General features: G+C 47.6%; 2 protein-coding genes across 3 annotated transcripts in view; one reads left to right on the forward strand and one right to left on the reverse strand.

Annotated features, from left to right (window-relative positions):
- Positions 1–689: 689 nt before the first annotated feature.
- LOC308647186 (uncharacterized protein) lies at positions 690–5,883 on the reverse strand (the record flags this gene model as incomplete). Its single annotated transcript, XM_081291150.1, has 2 exons — positions 690–1,496; positions 5,498–5,883. The coding sequence occupies 2 exons, from the start codon at positions 5,881–5,883 to the stop codon at positions 1,439–1,441; spliced, it is 444 nt and encodes a 147-aa protein (XP_081147276.1). The 3' UTR covers positions 690–1,438.
- PCSK6 (proprotein convertase subtilisin/kexin type 6) overlaps positions 5,764–18,209 on the forward strand; it is a 189,365-nt gene continuing 176,919 nt past the window's right edge. For both annotated transcript variants that reach the window (XM_081291142.1, XM_081291143.1), the window contains exon 1: positions 5,764–6,169. In XM_081291142.1, coding sequence (XP_081147268.1) covers positions 5,882–6,169 — 288 coding nt within the window. In that variant the 5' untranslated portion in view covers positions 5,764–5,881. The remainder of the gene's footprint in view (positions 6,170–18,209) is intronic.

Below are 18,209 nucleotides of genomic sequence, written 5' to 3' on the forward strand. Positions count from 1 at the left end.
GCTTTACTATAATAAAACACTCAAGGCTTGGTGACTTTATGAAGAAAAGAGGTTTGTTTTGACTGATGGTTCTGGAGGTGCAAGGTCAAGAGCCCACATCAGGTGATGGTCTTTGTGTTGGCATAATCCCAAGATGGCACAGGGCAACCCATGGTGAGAAGGAGGGAGCACACAGGTGTGTCTGTTTTCCTCTTCTTAAAAAGTCAGCAGGATTCCATGCTGGGGGCTCCACCCTGGTGACCTTCCCTAATCCTAATAACCTCCCAAAGGCCCCACCTCTAAGCACCAGAGTCACATTAAGTTTCCACCCTCTTAACAGGACACAATGGGGGACACATTCAAACTACAGTGGGGGGTCTTGCAGGGAAACAGGCGCTCCGTGTTGGCGACTGCCTTAGGCAGCCCAGTAGAGATGCTGACCGGGCAGGAGATGAAGCACCAGGTGCTCAAGCCTTCTGGCCTTTGTCTCCCCAGGGAGAGAGGGGCACTATGGGATCCACAGGAACTAGCCCTGGAGCAGGGGCTGCCCAAGCCCACCCGCCCAGCCATGTCCTTTACACTGCATCTTGGCAGTTCCTCTGTGATGGGCTCTTCCCCTTGTCTATCCATCCAGCTTGTCAAAACCATTCTTTAGTAGGAAGGAGTGTTTCTGACTCCTGCTTCTGACTGTGAATCCCCCACTCCCAGCCTCTTCTTCTGCCTCACCCCACTTGCCCCGACACCCCCTTCCTCTGTCCTTCTGCACCCCCATACTGCCCTCTTCTCTCCCTTCCTTTCTTTCAGTAAATATTTGATGGAAGTCTGCGGTGTGCCTCTCAGGATCTATATGAAAGTGATACAACGGAAGCAGAGAAGGGGAGGCGGCAGACCCACTGGGGACCCCCAGCAGCCTGCCTGGAGCTGCCTCCTGCTAACAGAATCCTGGGTTTGTGCCATTGCGGGTAGCAAACGTGCTCAGGGGAATGTTTCCCCAGGGAAAAAGCAAAATGGATCCAAAGCAACCTGGGTAACCCTGTGCCCACTGTCAATCATTACTTGGTTGCAGAGTAAGGATCTAGGACCCAGTTTTCGTCAGTGGAGCTTGAGAGGAAATGGTTGGGGGTTCTGGGTGTCTCTTTGCTAGGGAGATGAGAGACGTTCAAGAGATAGGGGAAAGTGGGGAATGTCCGAGCAGCGGCTTCCTCCCTTTCTTCCTTTGGGGCTGTCTAGAGAGAACGTGATGCTTTAATTTGCAGCGGTCATCTAGGAACCGAAGGAGAAAGCTTGACGAAGTGAATAAGAGCCATCCTCAGTCCTGGGATCTCTGGAACTGCTGAATGAACAACTCTAGAGCCACCTACCACCAAATTCCTGTTTGTGAAACAATGAATTGTATTTGTTGTTTGTGTTCCTTTTAGTTGGGCATTCTAGTATTTTGTGACCAAAGGCATCTCAGCTGTTACAAGAGGGAGAAAATAAACAGTTGTGCTTTTCTGTCATCTGTGGCCCAGAGCATCCTGGAAGTCAAGGCAAAAAAGGAAATCAGATAAATTGAAAAGCTCTCATTCTTAATGAGGAAGAGCTCCTCAGGGAGTTTCAGTGTTTTGCTCCTAAATTCCCTGTTTGACACTAAATTTCTACTTGGGAGTTTATGAAAAGAATGCTGAGAAACATGATTGCTAGATCCAGGAAAACTGTTTCACAGGAAAAGCAGTTTTTACAGCCTCTCTCTTAAGACAATTAGGATCTAAATATAAAGGGAGAGTCTAACCAGAGAGGCAGAGAGTGGGGGGAAAGCTGCTCCATGCCGTCTGCACCCCACCCAGATGGTCACATCTTCCCCCCAAAGGGAGTGCAGGGTAGTCCTTGTATCTTTTCTGCAGGATGTTAATAGATGCCACAAGGGGTTAAAATAAAAAAGGCAAATACATTTGAGTGAGTTCAGTAGGTATCTTTACTGTGATATGTTTTGAAGGCATTGATACTAGGACATCAAACTTGAGATACTCTTGATTGGAAAGTACATCATTATTTAATGTATCACTAAGAAAGAAAAAAAAAACTGTCTAAGAATGGGAGTGTCACAGGAGACCCCCTCAATAAAGCTGGGACAATGAAAAGCTACACTCTCAGTGTAGAAGAAAATGAGAAATAAACCCACTACAAAGAGAGGGATGGTAAGAAACGGTCTGGCCTCCTCCTTCACCCTGGTGGAGGGGGAGAGAATTAGGGAGGAAATCCCTGCACGAATCACTGGAACCCGAAGCTGGTTCTCAGCCTGAGGTCTCACTCTACAAGTGGTCCTCAAGGGGTCCCGAAAGCTGGTGCCACCACATCACTGGCAGAAGCAAACACAAACCCTCCCTGGAGAACTCCATTTCAATCCCAGTCAGTGGTGAATGCAAAACACCAATTGAAAGATGTTTCTGGACTTCAGGACATTAAAGGCGGAGAGATTTAGCCTGGATGGAGGACAGTACACAGAGATGCCTGTGAGCATCGCAGAAAGACACAGCACATAGTCCCAGCCACTCCATCCCACAGGGGAGTTCCAGGTGCCCAGCTGGGGCAGTGGTCACTGCTGCTCCCATTTCTGAAATGTTTGCTGGCACCAAGTTCTGGGTTAGGGGCTCTGTGTCAGTCAGCTCCTATTATCCTCACAGAGCCCCTGCATAAGGACAGCAACATCACTGCCATTGATAGCAGAGGACACAGAAGTGCTTAACTCACCTGAGGTTGAACACAAGTAAGGAGCATGGTGAAGCTGGGTTCTGAATGCATGCTCTTCTCTGATATCCTAAAGGTGATGCCTATCAGACACTCTTCAAAAAAATACCACCCTGGCTGCTGCACCTAGCACATTCTCCAAACTGCAACATGTCAGTCAACTGTCTATTGCCTAAGCGGAGGTAATTCTGAATCAAATTCTGTTTCAAAACACCCCCACAAGGCAGAGCAAAGTCTTCTGCTCTCCACTGGTCTTGGCTGAATGGGTGATGCTGGGTCCAGGTTGGGCAATCCTGTAATTTCTGTAAAAGGGTCAGCCATGGGCACAAGAACACAGTTCTAACACTCCTGGTGAAGACTCCTACCTTCTGGTTTGAAAAGATGCTGTATAAGTATCACGTCTCTCTATTAACATTTTCTAACTTCTGAGATACAGCTAGGCTCCAGTCACCTTTCTGGTCCATGTCTGTCCCTTCTCAGTCTGGCTGACCTTTATCCAGGAAAAGAGTAGGCTCCCCTGGCCCCAGAACTGAGCAGGATGGCCAGGGCCATCTGGAGAGCGGGAGCTCAAGTGAATAATAAATCCCCTCCCTGCAGGAAGACGAGCCAAGTTTTATTACAGATCTTATCACAATGCAAAGGGTTGGTTCACCTATGATTGAGTTAATCCTGTCACTGTATAAATCAATAGGAAACTCAGAGGAGGCGATTTGATTTAGGATGTTCATTTTGGGAAGCTGGTCTTCCTACAATTTTGGAGCCAAGCTATGGCCCAGGTATTTCCATGATAAATGGAAAGTTTAGCCCCCAAAGGACCAGACTTGTTGATAAAATAAATTCAGATCCCTGCAAATAAAAATTTCAGATGCATTTTAGTCTCCTCAGTTCAGTAGGCTGACTCCCTTAATCTACCAAATTATTATGGAAAAACTCTTATCTCATCCTGTCAAAATCACTGTTCTCATGGGGGTACTCTCTTGAGAGACATGAGTTGCTTCATAATCACTTAGATTATGCACAGTGTGCAATATCTTGAAGCAGACCACACACTTGAAGAAGTATAACACGGGAGTGGAATAAGTCCAAGAGACAGGCTGGCCAATAAGGGCTATAGTGACACATATCACGGGGAGGGTTTGCTGACAGAGAAAGGCTTCTAATTCCACCTCTGATTCAGTCTAGTGTCCCTTCTCTGTGGGCCAGAGACTGGGCAGTCAGGGGAACACTGGGTAAAGACAGGCCAAGCTAAGGGTTCTGAGTATTATTTCTTTTTTTCTTTGTAGTTAGACACAATACCTTTATTTGATTTATTTATTTTTTATGTGGTGCAGAAGATTGAACCCAGCACCTCACGCTTGCTACGCAAATGCTTTACCATTAATCGACAACCCTAGCCCCTGAATATTGTTTCTGCCCAACAGGTGTGGCCTTCTCCTCTAGCACTAGCCAGTTTGTGTTAGGGCCTTGGGTCTTTCCAATGGGCAGTGTTCAGTGAGCAACCAGGCTGTGACACAAGGGACCTGTATTCTGCAGTGTGGGCAGCTCTGGAGTGATTTCCCAGGGAACTGCCCCATCTTGGCCAGGGGAGAGAAAGTATATCTGGTGCAAAAAAAGGGAAGGCCATGTGGGATATGGATCCTCAGGTTCCAAGGGGCCCTTGTGAACATGGATATGGCTTGTCCGGGTTGGGCCTCCCACCACGCCTCCTGTTCTCCCACCTCCATTAGAGTGACTCATGCCTGCAGAAAGGATGAATCATGTGGGTTATGAAACCCAAGGACTCCTAAAAGGGAGACTGGAAAGGCCCTCAGGTAGCCATCTCTACAGATCCTGCCCTCTCCCTACCCTCTCTTGCCCCTGGTACACCACCTCCACCTGCCAAGCCACAGACTCAAGCAAGTGAATTATGCATAGCACTATAACCAAAGAGACTGCTCCTGGAATCTGAGCATTAGATAAGCAGTTTCTTTCCCACCTCAAGGCCTTCTCTACCTTTTTTGATTTTGTTTTATTTCCCCTTCTGTATTAATCAGGCTGAAGGTTTGCATTCTGTGTGGAGTCAGTTGGGACCAACAGGTCCTGGGAGGAATAAGAGATCTTGCAGCCATCCTCACCTCTCATCATTACTTGTTCTTAGTGTGAACACTTCCATAATTCTCCAGGGTTCTCCAAATAATTATCTACTGGATATCAGGCTGCTCCAGGCAGGAGGTTGAGAATGATTCAACTCACTTTCTCACTGACTAGTCCCAGCTCAATGGGTGCTTTTTAAGAGTATACACAATCTAGGGACTACCTTCCACGTGGTGGCAGGCCCTGGGCTCATCAAAGCAAATATTTATCACAGCTGATTGCATGGCAAGAGCCGATGCCATCCTCATAACAGCCATATGGGGTAGAAACCACAGTTACCACTATTTTGCAGATGGTGTGCCTACTCAACAAGGACGATAACTTGCCCAAGATCACACAGATGCTCCGTGGTCAGTCTAGAGATTCACCAGAACAGTCTGCCTCTCTGGGTGAGTTCTATAAACTAGCTGAATGCTGCTAATAGGCTATGCCTTTCCCCAATTCAATGTGCCCCTTCAATCAGGCCGGGTCCTGGGACACCTCAGTGCTTTCGGGGAAGCCTTTTTCTTAGGACCCTGCACACGGCAAGCCCACTCTCCGGTGGTCAGGTGGGCAAGGCTGCCTGGCCTGGGGGAACCAAAGCCAGGTGAGTTCTGCCTCCGGTGCGCGATCCCTGGGAAGGCATCAGCGGAAACTCCTTGGGGAATGGGGAACTCACCTGAGATGTCCCAAAGACCTTCCCGGCTCGCAGCAGAACTCGCGGGGACAAGGCTTCCGCTCGGGGCAGACCAGTGTGCTTAGAGCCCCAAAAGTCTGCGGAGAAGTTCCCCCGGTGGGGGGCGTTTCGGGCCTCCTCTGCGCCCAGCCCCGGGACTGGACGCAGGCTCCGGCGCCCGGCCGAACGAGCGAGGGCCCAGGGGCGCCACCGGGCCGCGCGGGCGGGAACGCGCGGCGGCCGCCTCCTCCTCCCTCGCTCCCGCCCGCGGCGGCGGCGGCGGCGGCGGCGGCGGCGGCGCTTCCCCGGCGCGGAGCGGCTTTAAAAGGCGGCACCCCACCCCCCGGCGCACTCGCCGCTCGGGCGCCGCGCGAGCCTGCCGCTGCCATGCCTCCGCGCGCGCCGCCTGCGCCCGGGCCCCGGCCGCCTCCCCGGGCCGCCGCCACCGCCGCCGCCGCGGGCGCAGGAGGCGCAAGGGGCGCCGACGGACCAGGGCTCCGGCCGCTCGCACTGCGCCCCTGGCGCTGGCTGCTGCTGCTCGCGCTGCCCGCCGCCTGCTCCGCGCCGCCGCCGCCGCGTCCCGTCTACACCAACCACTGGGCAGTGCAAGTGCTGGGCGGCCCGGCCGCCGCGGACCGCGTGGCCGCCGCGCACGGCTACCTCAACTTGGGCCAGGTGAGTGCGGCCAGCCCAGCGCGCCGAAAACTTTCCCGGCGGCTGGCGGGCACGGGCGAAGGGGCGCCTCTGTCGCCTGCCCGGCCCGTGGCGCCGCGTGGGAAGGCGTCCGGGACTGCTTGGCCGGCGCGTTTGGGAGGGTGGTGGGGGCGTCCCGCCGGGAGTCGCCCGGGAGTGCGGCGCGTGGGACACCCTTCGGAGAGGACCAGGTGGCTCGGGTAAGCTGCCCATGCAATTCGGCAGAGCTGGACGCGGGTTCCCTGGCAGTGCCGCCCAGCTCTGGCGCTCGGGAGTGTCGCCTCGGAAGCGGGCCCCGCACGGACACCTGCCCGTCAGCGCGGCACTAGGGAGCTCTCTGGAGCGTCGCACTCTGCTCACCGGCGCTGTCTTCATTGCCCACCCAGCCAGCCCTTTATGGCCTTCGCTCGGACCCCCCTGCCCTCGACGGGCGGCGCGGGACTCTGGGCCTGGTTCTCGCGCTCGGGAAGCCAGACACTCAGTAGGTGTCATGCGCGTGGCCAGGCGTCTTTCGGGGACTCGCTTTCCCCGTATCCGCGAGCTCTGGGAGGCAGGGTGTCCTGGTACCTGCGCGGGAGCCAAGTCTCTTTCAGGAAGATTTCCCGGGCAGGGTAAGACCCAGTAGCATAGCCCGGGGGTTGGAGGCGGGGTTGGGGGCTGCGAGTCAAACCTTTCTAAGCCCAGAGGGTTGTTTTGTTTTTGCCATCTGCCTGCATTCTAGCTGTGTGACCTTAGGGAAGTCATTTCCCTGACTTGAGCATATGCTTAGGGATGGTGACAAGTGCACACTGAATGCAGGTATTGGAACTAACCAATGTTATTTGGAAGACCCAATGTTTGGAAGTAACGTTGTTCAGAGAGGCAGAAGTACCCCTGCCCTCAGCCTCAAGCTATCCCTATCTTCATTTAATAAGAAAGGCTGAGCCTTGGGCAGGAAGGGACTCTCAAGGCAGTCCCCCTTTTTTTCTGTTGTAACCCCACAAAAGGCTGATGGGGTGGGCTGATCCGAATTTATGGCCCGTGGAGGACCTCAGCAGGCTGAAGTGTGCAGTCCCACCAGGGGACCGCTCAGTGCAGTTAACACATCTAGGAACTACACACTCAAGAGGAGCAAGTGAAGTGACAAGGAAGCACTGCCTCATAACTCCAACTTGGTGCCAGGCCATGTTAAATTTAGTTTCATCGTTATCCGTGACAGACACCAGCAAAGTGTGGTGCAACCCTGATCTAACATTTCTCCCTCATCCCAAGTTGGGTGTTGACACTGCTAGTGTGGAGTATAAGACCTCTTGGAAGGGTAGATTCTGCGTTTTCAAGTTAACTTCACAAGGTGGTTCAGAGTTTTATCTGAAAAAACATACTCACATCTTTTGTATGTCTTTAAAAAAAATTTTTTTTTTGGCCCCTCAGGTCTCCTCAAATAGCCTGTGATTTAAGATTTTGCCTTGGGTAGCACTGTCTGTTCCTTTCTATAGCTTTCAAATCTCCCTGGCTGATTGTCCAGGCTGTAGAAGGCACTCCTCCTGTTTGCTTAAGGGCTCTGGGTGCTCCTGCCACACTCTGCTGCTCTGCCTAGGTGGCCTAGCAATTTGTCTTCAGCTACAAGTGACTCTTAAACTGCATGGTAAATTACAAAGTGCTTGGATTTTGGGTTCCCATAATTAAAAGAGAAGAGGGGCGCTGAAGTTGAACTATAACTTGGGTATTGCAAGAGACAGGCAGAGAGGCGCAGTCAACCCTCCCTTGAAATTTCTGTCCCCAGAAATAAAACTGTCCAGCCCCTCCCTGATCATGCAAGGCCTTTGAATCAACTGTTAGATTAAGTTGCTTTCTCATAAAGTCTGCTCTCTTGATTTTGCCTGTGGGTGAGAAGCCCCCCCCCCCCCCATGTAACCCTGTACTGAGAACATTCCAAGGTGTCTCTGAGGGTTTCCCCAGCTCTGCTCAGTGCAGTCAAGGTGGACTCTTACAGTCTGGTCACTCAGCTTGGTAGGCAGGCATGGTGTTGGTGGGGTCACTGGGACATTCACAAACTGAAGGATTACTTTGTTGGGGATAGGAGCTGTTTCAAAGGCCTGGGCATGATTACTCAAGGGAGGCCTATTACTCTTTATTCCCAAACTGGCTTTCTGTCCCCACCTCTAAGTGCACTGCTAATGTGGAAAAGGCCTGGAGCTTTCCAACCTCTACCCACTCAATAAGAACTCTTTAAAAAGCTTATTGCCTTTTTTCAACCAGGAGAATTTGTGACTCATAAATAAGATGTAGACGTTATTACCTTTGATTTATAGATGAGTAAATGGGGGTAAAGCAAGGGAGGGAAGCTGTTTGTGTTCACACGGTAAGCCTGTGTCACCTCTGACAATTGCACTCCCTGCTCTTTGTCTCTTGCTGTATTCTTTGGTCTGAGATCTCCTTTGTGTGACTTTCCAAATCCTTGATGAGCAATTAGTATTATGCTCTGTACCTGCCTGAATCACAGCACTGGTTTCCCCTCCATCATTGTGGCTGGGCTCTGAGTTCTTGCTTGACTATTTTACACAACTGATAATTTGACTCAGTTTATCTAACATGGTCCAAAGATAATTTAGACCAGTGGTTATTCACTTTTTTTTTTTTGAATCATAGATTTTTTTTCAGAGTCTGATACAGTCTCTGGATCTTTCCCATTAAAAAAATGCATCATGGAGCTGGGGTTGTGGCTCAATGGTAGAGAGCTGGCCTAGCATGTGAGAGGCCCTGGGTTCGATCCTTTATCACCACATAAAAAATATATAAAATAAAGGTATGAAGTCCAACTGCAACTAAAAAATAAATATTAAAAACATGCATCTTTTGGAAATAAGGCAAGCTAGCTACTCTTTGCCTCCTCTAGCCAGCATTCCATATAATGCCAAAAAATAGGGTAGGGAGAAAGAAAAAACAGGAATAAAAATTTGGAAGAGTCAAATGTCATTATTGACAGATCACATAACTAAACTACTTGGATAATCCAAGGAAATATAAACTATTAGAACTAAAAGGAAAGTTGAGTGTGCTGCTAGATCAACATGAGCTACCTGTATAACAGCAACTTTTATCTGAAAAGATAAAACAAATTGTAATTAATTTTAGTATAAAAGCTATAAGATACTTAGGAATAAATCTAAAATAAAAAGGAGATTTATGGAGAAAATTTAATTAAAAAAGAAATCTTTAAGCTTTAATGTTGCTAGTGATTGAACCCAGAGCCTTGTGCATGCAAGGCATGCACTCTACCACTTAGCTACATTCCCAGCCCCTGAAAATTATAAAACATTTAAAGGAAATATTAAGGGTAAAAAAGAGATGCATTATGTTCATGTATGGAAGGATTAAATATCATAGTTACTCCTAAATTAATCTGCTAATTCAGTGTAATTCTGTTTAAGACCCAACTGGATTACATGTGGAATATGAAATACACAGAGGAACTTTAGAATTCATATGGAATTCTATATGGAAGCATGAGGTCCAAGAATACCTCAAACAAGTCTGAAAAAGAAGAGTAAGAAGGGAAGCTATGGCAATCCTAGCAGCTCAGCACTGGCCCAGTGATTGTCCAGCCCCTTAGTGGAATGGACTCAACCAAACATGTAGGGGAACCTGTATATGTGAGCAGAAGTATTACAAAGGGATGGGAAAACATGGACCACTTATTTAATGGTGCTGGAGAACCAACTCTCCATATGGAGAAACAATTGGATTCTCACCTCACACTCCACAACAGTAAATTCCAGATAGTGTTAAAAGGCCTGATAGAAGCTAATACAAAAAGGAAGGGATTGATACATTAAAATAAAAATTCTATATAAATAAGGATATCCTAACAATTAAAAACCAGTAATAGACCAGGAAAAGTAGTATAACAAACCAATTAGTGCATAAGGTATTTTAAAAATTATAAGTCAATGTGAAAAAGAGAAATGTCAGGTAAAATGTGGAAGTATATGAAGAGAGAATTCAAAAGAGGTGATCCAAATGGCCAATAAGCAGAAAAGATGCTCAGCCTCACTGGGAGTTACGGCAGCACAACAGCTTAAGGCAATAACGAGATACCATTTCACATCTATCAGATTGGCAAACATGTAAAGGCATTAGCATCAAGAGTTGGCAAGAATGTAGAGCAACGAGAACTGTCAGTTGTTGCTGCTGGTGGAACTAGTGTAAGTAGGAGAGCATTTTGGCTTCTATGGCAAGGCTGCATTGTGCCTATAAGTCCTCATCTAAGCTCATACTGGACAGACCCTTGCACACATGCATAGGGAGCCTGATATAGGAATGTGCTTTCAGGAATTTCTTAAGTAGGGAAAAACAACCTAAATATACACCAGCAGAAGAATGGAGAAGTAAAAGTCACACCATGGAACACTATGCAGTGGTTATAAATGAATAAACCAAGATATATATCTGTCGGGTTTCTGTTCACGACTAAAAGGCTCAGGGGTCACTTCAGGTGAACTAGGCTAATTGGGCTGCAGGAAATAACCACAAAGAGACACAAATACCTTTTTCTTTGGGGACACTGTGACGGCTCCTCTGACCTTAAGGGTCCACAGGAAGAGAGAGAGAGAGAGAGAGAGAGAGAGAGAGAGCGCGCTCGGGCTGACCCCTTTTATTGGGGAGAAGCTATTCAAATGAGGCAAGGGGTCAGGTTTCAGGGGGCTGAGTCTATCTTCATGATGTCCACTGTCAGCAGGTTGACTGACATGTAGGTAGGCCACACACAAGGGCACAGTAAGAGTAGGGGACACACACAAGGCACTTCCATGAAACAGTCTATCCTAAACAGGGCAAGGGGTTATATTTCAAAGGAATAGGTGAACATAGCTCCACCCATGGGGCTGTAGGAAGTCACACCCAGGCACGAAGACACAGTCACTGGAATCCTAGAAGAGCAGGGCAGTCTAGCAGCATGGGTGCCTGATGCTACATAGCTCAGCAGGGGACTTAACTCAGTCACATGTGAGGTTGGTCTCCCACATATATCTACATGGATAAATTTCAGAAAGAATGTTGAGTTAAAAAAGGAAGTTGCAGATGTACTATGTAATGGTATTTAGGCAAACTTTAAAAAATCCACAAAACAATAGTGTAATATTTATGAATGCTTACAGATGTAGTAAAAGTTTAGAAGCATGGGTTGCAAGGATGCCAATCAACTTGTAGTTGGTAGTAGCCTCTGAGAAAGGAAAGAGGAAAAAGAAGCTTGGGAAAAAGATGTCAAAATTGACCTGCATTGTTCTCATTCATGATATATACGTGCATTCCCTCCACGTCCTTGGGTTTCTTATTCCTGGCCTTAACCAACCGTGGATTGAAAGTGTCTGGAGGGGAAAAATGCATCTGAACTAAAGATGTACAGACTTTTTGTCTTATCTTTATTTCCTATGCAATGTGCTATAACAACTACTTGCATGGCATTTACATTATTTTGGGATTATATGTCCTCTAGAGATGGTTTAAAGTATGTACAAGGATGTGTATAGGGTCAATGCAACTACTATATCATTTTATATAAAGGATTTGAGCATCTGTGGATTTTGTTATCTGAGGGAATCCTGGAGCCAGTCCCCTATGAATATTAAGGGACAGTGCATGCAAATATGCATATACAAAATTGCATTTAGACATTCTATACTTTCTTCATATCAGAATACATTACATATGAGAATTAATACATGTGCATACACACATGCATATACATACACATACATGTATTGACATGTACATTACACACATACACACCTATATACAAATAAAATGTTAAAAGTGTAAAAAAAAGTGTACATTATACATACATGCCATGGTGTTCCTGGACCACTTGAATCACATCTGTGGATGCACAGGTGCCTCTGGACCCAGGTTGAGCATTCCCTACTTTAGGCCTCTCAGCCTGGGCTGATCTGCTTATCAAGGAATGGTGACCTGGAGAAACAGAATGCCTGGCTGCAGATCATGTGGCTTTTTGGACAGAGCTGCACCCAGGACCCAGGAACCATGGCTCCCAGCTCTTGTCCTTCCCTTCTACCAGATTCCCTTCTCTTTTGACTCATCTCTTGGCTGGGGGAAGGGGTGTCATTCCAACCCATGTGAATAGTTGCCTTTGACATTGATGACTCTGAGAAAAGATAAGTTGTTTATGTGAAGAGAGCAAGATACTGTCTACACTCTGATTCACAGCACTCAGCATCTGCAGCTTTGGGAAGTGATGCTTATCTGAAGGGTGACACTTAGACACCCTACTTCCCCTTGGATTTTTGCTTTGCCTGGGGTATTGAGCTAATTTGTTGGTTCTGCGTCTGAACGTAAAAAGGCAGGCTGGCTGCCAGGGCCCTAAAAGATCTAAGAGCCTTAAATGATTTTGAACTTGCCTTAAATAGTTTTCTTAAAATAGCTGTGGAGCAGTTTGTACCTGGCCCAGAATTTCAGGTGGACCTGTGGAATTCATTTAGCGGAGGAAAATTGTCATGATGCTGACAGCTTGTTCTCACGATGAAAAAACAGCTGAGGCCTTAACCAGGTGTTAGAATATTGTCCAGAATGTGTTCCAGCGAGGGTGTCAGGGGCTTGATAGGGACAAGGGGAAGCCCAGAATAGCAGTCACCTGTGACTAATTATTGAATGTTCTTGGTGTTATGTGCTCTGAGCCAAGAGCCATGTGCATGGCTGGCCTGGGAGAGGTCCTGGGTGTGAACTGGGGGACACAGACAAGATTATGATTTTGAAGCTGCTTGTGTCATACCCTCTCATTTGGCATTTTTACCCAGTTGGTCATATATTTAAGCAGACAGGATTTAATTGAGTGGACTGTTCTCCTGAGTCATTGGGACTAGGGTGGAGAGTGGTAATGAAAGCTGAGCTAGGTGTAGTATGTTGAGCTAGGAAGGCCCCAGAAGGCAGTGTTTGTCCAAAGGCAGGCCCAGAATTAAGCCTGAGCACATGTTCCAGCTGACTGGTCCTTGGGAAGGGGTTGAGTTTCTCTAGGTAAAAACCAAGGAAGCAAATCCGAAATACTGAGCTGTTCACAGGGTCAGTGAGACTGGACACATCTAGACCCCTTTCTGCCCTTGCAATTTGAGTGGCCACAGGTCCATAAGGCTGACAAAACTCTGTTCTCCAGTGTCCACCAACTCCCTGCCATCCTGGGAACATCCTGAGCTCTTTTCCATATAGATTTTTCCATCCAAAAAGTAATTCCATGAATCCTCTCCAGCCTAGTCCAGGCTGCAGATGCCTCTCCCCTCCTCCTTCAAGTACCCTGCTCATAATGTGCTTCTGGGTACTCATCCTCAGTCCCTGTGTCACTCCTGGCTCACAGGGTCTGTGTCTGGCCTTGGCACTGACCAGAAGCCCAGACGTGTGCTTGCCCAGCTGTTTCTCACGTAAGTGCTCTTACTCAGGGAGCCTGTACCAACCCTGCAGGGAGGTGTCACCAGATTATTTAATAGTAATGAGGCCTTAGGTCCAACTGGGTTCTGACAAGCTGGTGATTGATAGGCTCCAAACCTGAACCCTCCAACTTATCTTCTATCTTCATCACCTTTGACAGATGGGTCTTTCTCCTGCTTCTGAGTGAAGGGCCAGCCATCCAACAACTGGAAGACTTTCAGCTCCCTACTGGAATGAACAAATGAATGACAAATGGACCCTATCAGCCAGTCTTTCTTCTTCCCTCCACCTAACACACATGCACAGGTGCACACACACACACACACACACACACACACACACACACACACACAGTGCTGCACGTTATGCTAGCATTATTCTGTCTGGTTTCTTATCAGCACCGAAACGTACATCTCTCCAATGACATAGAAAACATAAACTCATATAAGAAAATAGTTTTCTTAAGGGCCTCAGTTGTCCCTTTCTTAATATTTTTCAAGTTAACTCCTTCATTCCCAAATTGGGAAAAATCTTTTCATGTAGACATTAGTTGATGACTTGGGTTAATGCATTGGCAGCTTAAATAGTGCCATTGGTGGGAGGTAAGTGCCCTTGCATTTTTCCTCACTACCGTAGAACTATACTGACTACTGAGAGTAAAAGAAGAAACATTTAAACCTTTCCTTATCTTTGTAAAAGTGGCACATGCTTCTGAAGTTATTAAATACTTCAGGAAACAAACTGAAAGAATTGAATATAGCAGGGTGACTGCATGGACCATTGTTCTGCATTAGTACCCATTAACTGTTAATTTGTGATTTTTTTTCCTAACACTGTCTTTGTACAGATTCTAACAAAATGTGACACCATTAGATACTTTAAAAAAATCTTGATATTCAGAATGTTCTATGTATTGAACAAGCTGTAAATCAGGAAAATAAACACCTTTCTCATTGTTTGCCAACCTCTCCCCCCCCAAAAAAAAAGAAAGAAAGAAAACATAAACTCAACCCATCTGGTCCTCCTAGAATGATGTCACACTCAGTTACTGAAAACACACATTATCAACCACACTGATTGCCCTTTACTGCAAACCTCCTTCTGTGCGGGTCCCTGTCTCCAGAGAGGGATCCCCTGACCTGGTGCTTGAGACAGAGGCCTGGAATCCATCATTACCTCCACCTGCTCCAGTCAGCCCATCTGGCCTATGATTAAATCTGTCTTATCTATCATTCTCCTGGTTCTTGGGTCCCCTGCTTCTCTGTGCCACTGTCCAGTGCAGGCTGGGTCCTTGTCTTACCTATTTCACTGCTGTGACTAATGGACCTCACCAGAACAATTTTAGGGGAGGAAATGTTTATTTGAGGGCTCATGGTTTCAGAGGTCCTAGTCTATAAAAGGCCAGCTCCATTCCTCAGGGCTTGAGGTGAGGCAGAACCTCATGGTGGAAGAGTGTAGCAGAGGGAAGCAGCTCACATGGTGATTGGAAAGCAGAGAGAAACTCCACTGGTCAGATACAAATATACATCCCAAAGCCATGCCCCAATTCTACCTCTTCCAGCTGCACTCCACCTGCCTCTAGTTACCGGTTAATCCCATTAGGTATGAATTCACTTATTAGGTTAAGGCTATGCCCCAATCATTTTTCCTCCAAATCTTGCATCGTCTCACAAATGAGCTTTTAGGGGATGCCAGTCTAAACCTTAATAGTCCTCTTGCCTCCCACCTGCCTGCATTGCTTCCGGGCCTCTTGCTATACCCCAATCTTTCTACCCCAGTCCCAGCCCCAACTCTGCTGAACCCTGTTCTTTGTGCTCTTGCTTCCCTTTAGGCTTTCTTATTCAGTTCTTTCTGCCCAGTGGGGTTTCTCCCCATCCACCTGGTTATCCCTCCCTCCTGGCTCAGTGCCATCATCAGATCCATCAGTGGGCCTCCCTTGATTTCCCCAGCCTAGTGGATGTGCCCTTCTGAGCTCCCCAGCCCCTGTCACCCTTTTATTTATGGCCTGCTGGCTTGTCTGTTCTGCCATTGGACTTTGGGCTTCCTGGGTGAGTCAGTCCAAAGTTGGTTCTCTGGCTGCTCACTAAGATCAATTCCAATTCTGCCACCTCCATGATGGCTGTGAAGTTACACCAGGGCAGTCTGTGGCCACGGGACATGCATGCATTTATTAAGCTAGTGTTTGTGGTATACTCTCCCTTGGTGTTCTTTATGAAGAAGCATGGTCAAGCTCCTGCTCTTGCAGGTTAATTACCAAAACAATTCTACCACTGCCTTTTAATCGTAATTCCTTATTTTTTGAAGTCATTCAGTGACTGATCCCTCCTGGTGGGTGTACCTGTGACACCTCCTTTACTTCTGGGTCAGGTCAGCTGCACGCAGAGCCAATAATCCCATGGACCCTGGCACTGTTCCGGAGCCTACTATATATGCTTTTAGGATAGATGACTCCTGTCATCCTGTCCGATCACGGGTCTTCCTGATGTCATCATGACTCTGCTGTTTGAGAATTTGGAAGACCCAGTGGCAGGCACAAGTCCCCTGTCCAGTCCTGCGAGAAACGAGGATGAATAGCCATCAGCTGTCGGGAGCCTCATGCTCTGTGGGATGGGATTGGCAGCCTTGGGTGACCATGGTAACCAGCCCATCAATGCCCTCAGTGTCGAGATGGTGGCACTGCAGAGAGGAAGAAATAGTCTCATTGTCTCCCCCTTGGCCGCTTGGACACAAACAAGCCGCACCCCGCAGGGCCCCGCAGCCTGGCCAGACGTGCGGCTCTGCTGTGCTGTGCATAGTTCTCCTTGCTGAATTGGGCCAGGAAGGGGCTGTCAATGTCAGTTCTTTGACCCTCCTTGGGGCCTCTTAAGTTTCTGCCAGGAGCTGACATCACTTTTTCAGAGTCCTTGTTGGGTGAAGCCATCTTCTTAGTGGGAAGAAACAGCCAGAATGGATCAGCCTCCTGAAGCTCAGAGTGGTCAACCAGGTTGCTTCCACTATGAAGATAAGTAAATCAGTGACTGATGTTAGTGCTTGTGTTTTTGCAAGGAACCTTAATTTCTAAACTTTCCCCTTTTGGTTTGAAAACATCCTGGTGACAACTCTGAGAAATGATCAAGAAGAGCCAGCTTCTTGCCCACAGAGGCCCAAGTCCACCTCAGCAATCTTTACCAGACTCTTCTCCAGGTGCAGAATGAAGGAGGGCAGTGGAAGGGGAGGAGGGGCTGCCCTCTTGTCAGATAAGGGCCCTCTCTCCAGAGGCCAGGCCTGTCACTCTCCCTAGCCCACAGCCACAGCCCAGAATGGGCCTGGCCTCTTGCACTCTGGTAACACCCTGATTACTGCCACTCTTCTTTCCCTGCCTCCCTTCCGGGCCATTTCCCACACTGCCACAAGAAGGTCCTTCAGTGTCATAAGCCTCATGCTGTCCTCTGACTGCTTTAAAATCAGCAGAAGCTCCTGCTCAGCAAAGCACAATACATTCAGCTGTTTGTGAGCAAGCTGTCCCTCCCTCCTGCTCTGTCCTCAACCCCAAAGGCCTCATTTTTACTACATTCTACAGCTATTCCAGACCTTTGGTGTTCTGGAAACTCTCTGTATGCATTTTCTTTCTTTCATGCTTGCTATTTGTTATTGTTTTAACCCAGGTACCCATTCCCCATACAGTCTACCTGGAGAACCCTGCTCTCCTTCAGAATTAGCTAAAGTGTTCTTTCCTGATCTTTCTGCTGCTCAGCAGGGCTGGCAGTGTCCTCCCAGAGCTCCTTGAAAGGACTAGACCCTGGAATGCAAGGGTATCTGTCTCCCCACTAGACCACAGCATCTTGTGGTCAGTGTTTTTACCCTACTCATCTGGGTTTTCTTGGGCCCTAACATGATTCCCAGGAATACAAGTTTTAGTGAACAAGACACCTTTAGAAATTTTTTTTTTTTTTAGAAGGGAGTACTAGGGATTGAACCCAGGGGTTCTTAACCAACTGAGGCACATCCCCAGCCCTCTTTATTTTTTGAGACAAGGTTTCACTAAGTTGCTTAGGGCCTCACTAAATAGGTGAGGCTGGCTTTGAACTTGCAATCCTCCTGCCTCATCCTCTCGAGTTGCTTGAATTATAGACGTGTGCCACTCTAGAAATTTTTATATGAGGACTTGTGATTTCTTGATTTTACTCATCAAAGGTAAATGATCCTCAGAGCATGAGTAAAGGGAACATGTTGACTTTATTATCTCCCCTTCTGCTGAGCTCCAGGAGGTTTCTGAGTGGCAGACATTTGGATGTTTCCTTATAGTCAAATCACTTGAGTTTTTCCTACCCAGTGACATTTCCTGGTACATTATCATTGGGCAGCATTTTCCCTAGCACTAGGTCTTACTGAGTGATCTTTCAGGGTCTCCTTCACTTGCAGGGCTTTGCAAATCAGATCTTTAGTCACCTATACCACATGACTGCTCCAGGGCAGAACTGGCAAATCTGGCAGAACCCACAATCCTGGACTAGCGTTCTCTATAAATGGGCAGTGAGCCCCTTGCTCCTAGGTGAGCAGAAGAGTAGGAAGAGAGGAAGCCAACAAGAAAACCAGAAGGGGAAATGTAGATAGTAAAGGAAAAGGTAGAAAA

This window comes from Spermophilus citellus (genome assembly GCF_964194105.1).
Source record: "Spermophilus citellus genome assembly, chromosome: 4".
Classification (NCBI taxonomy): domain Eukaryota; kingdom Metazoa; phylum Chordata; class Mammalia; order Rodentia; family Sciuridae; genus Spermophilus; species Spermophilus citellus.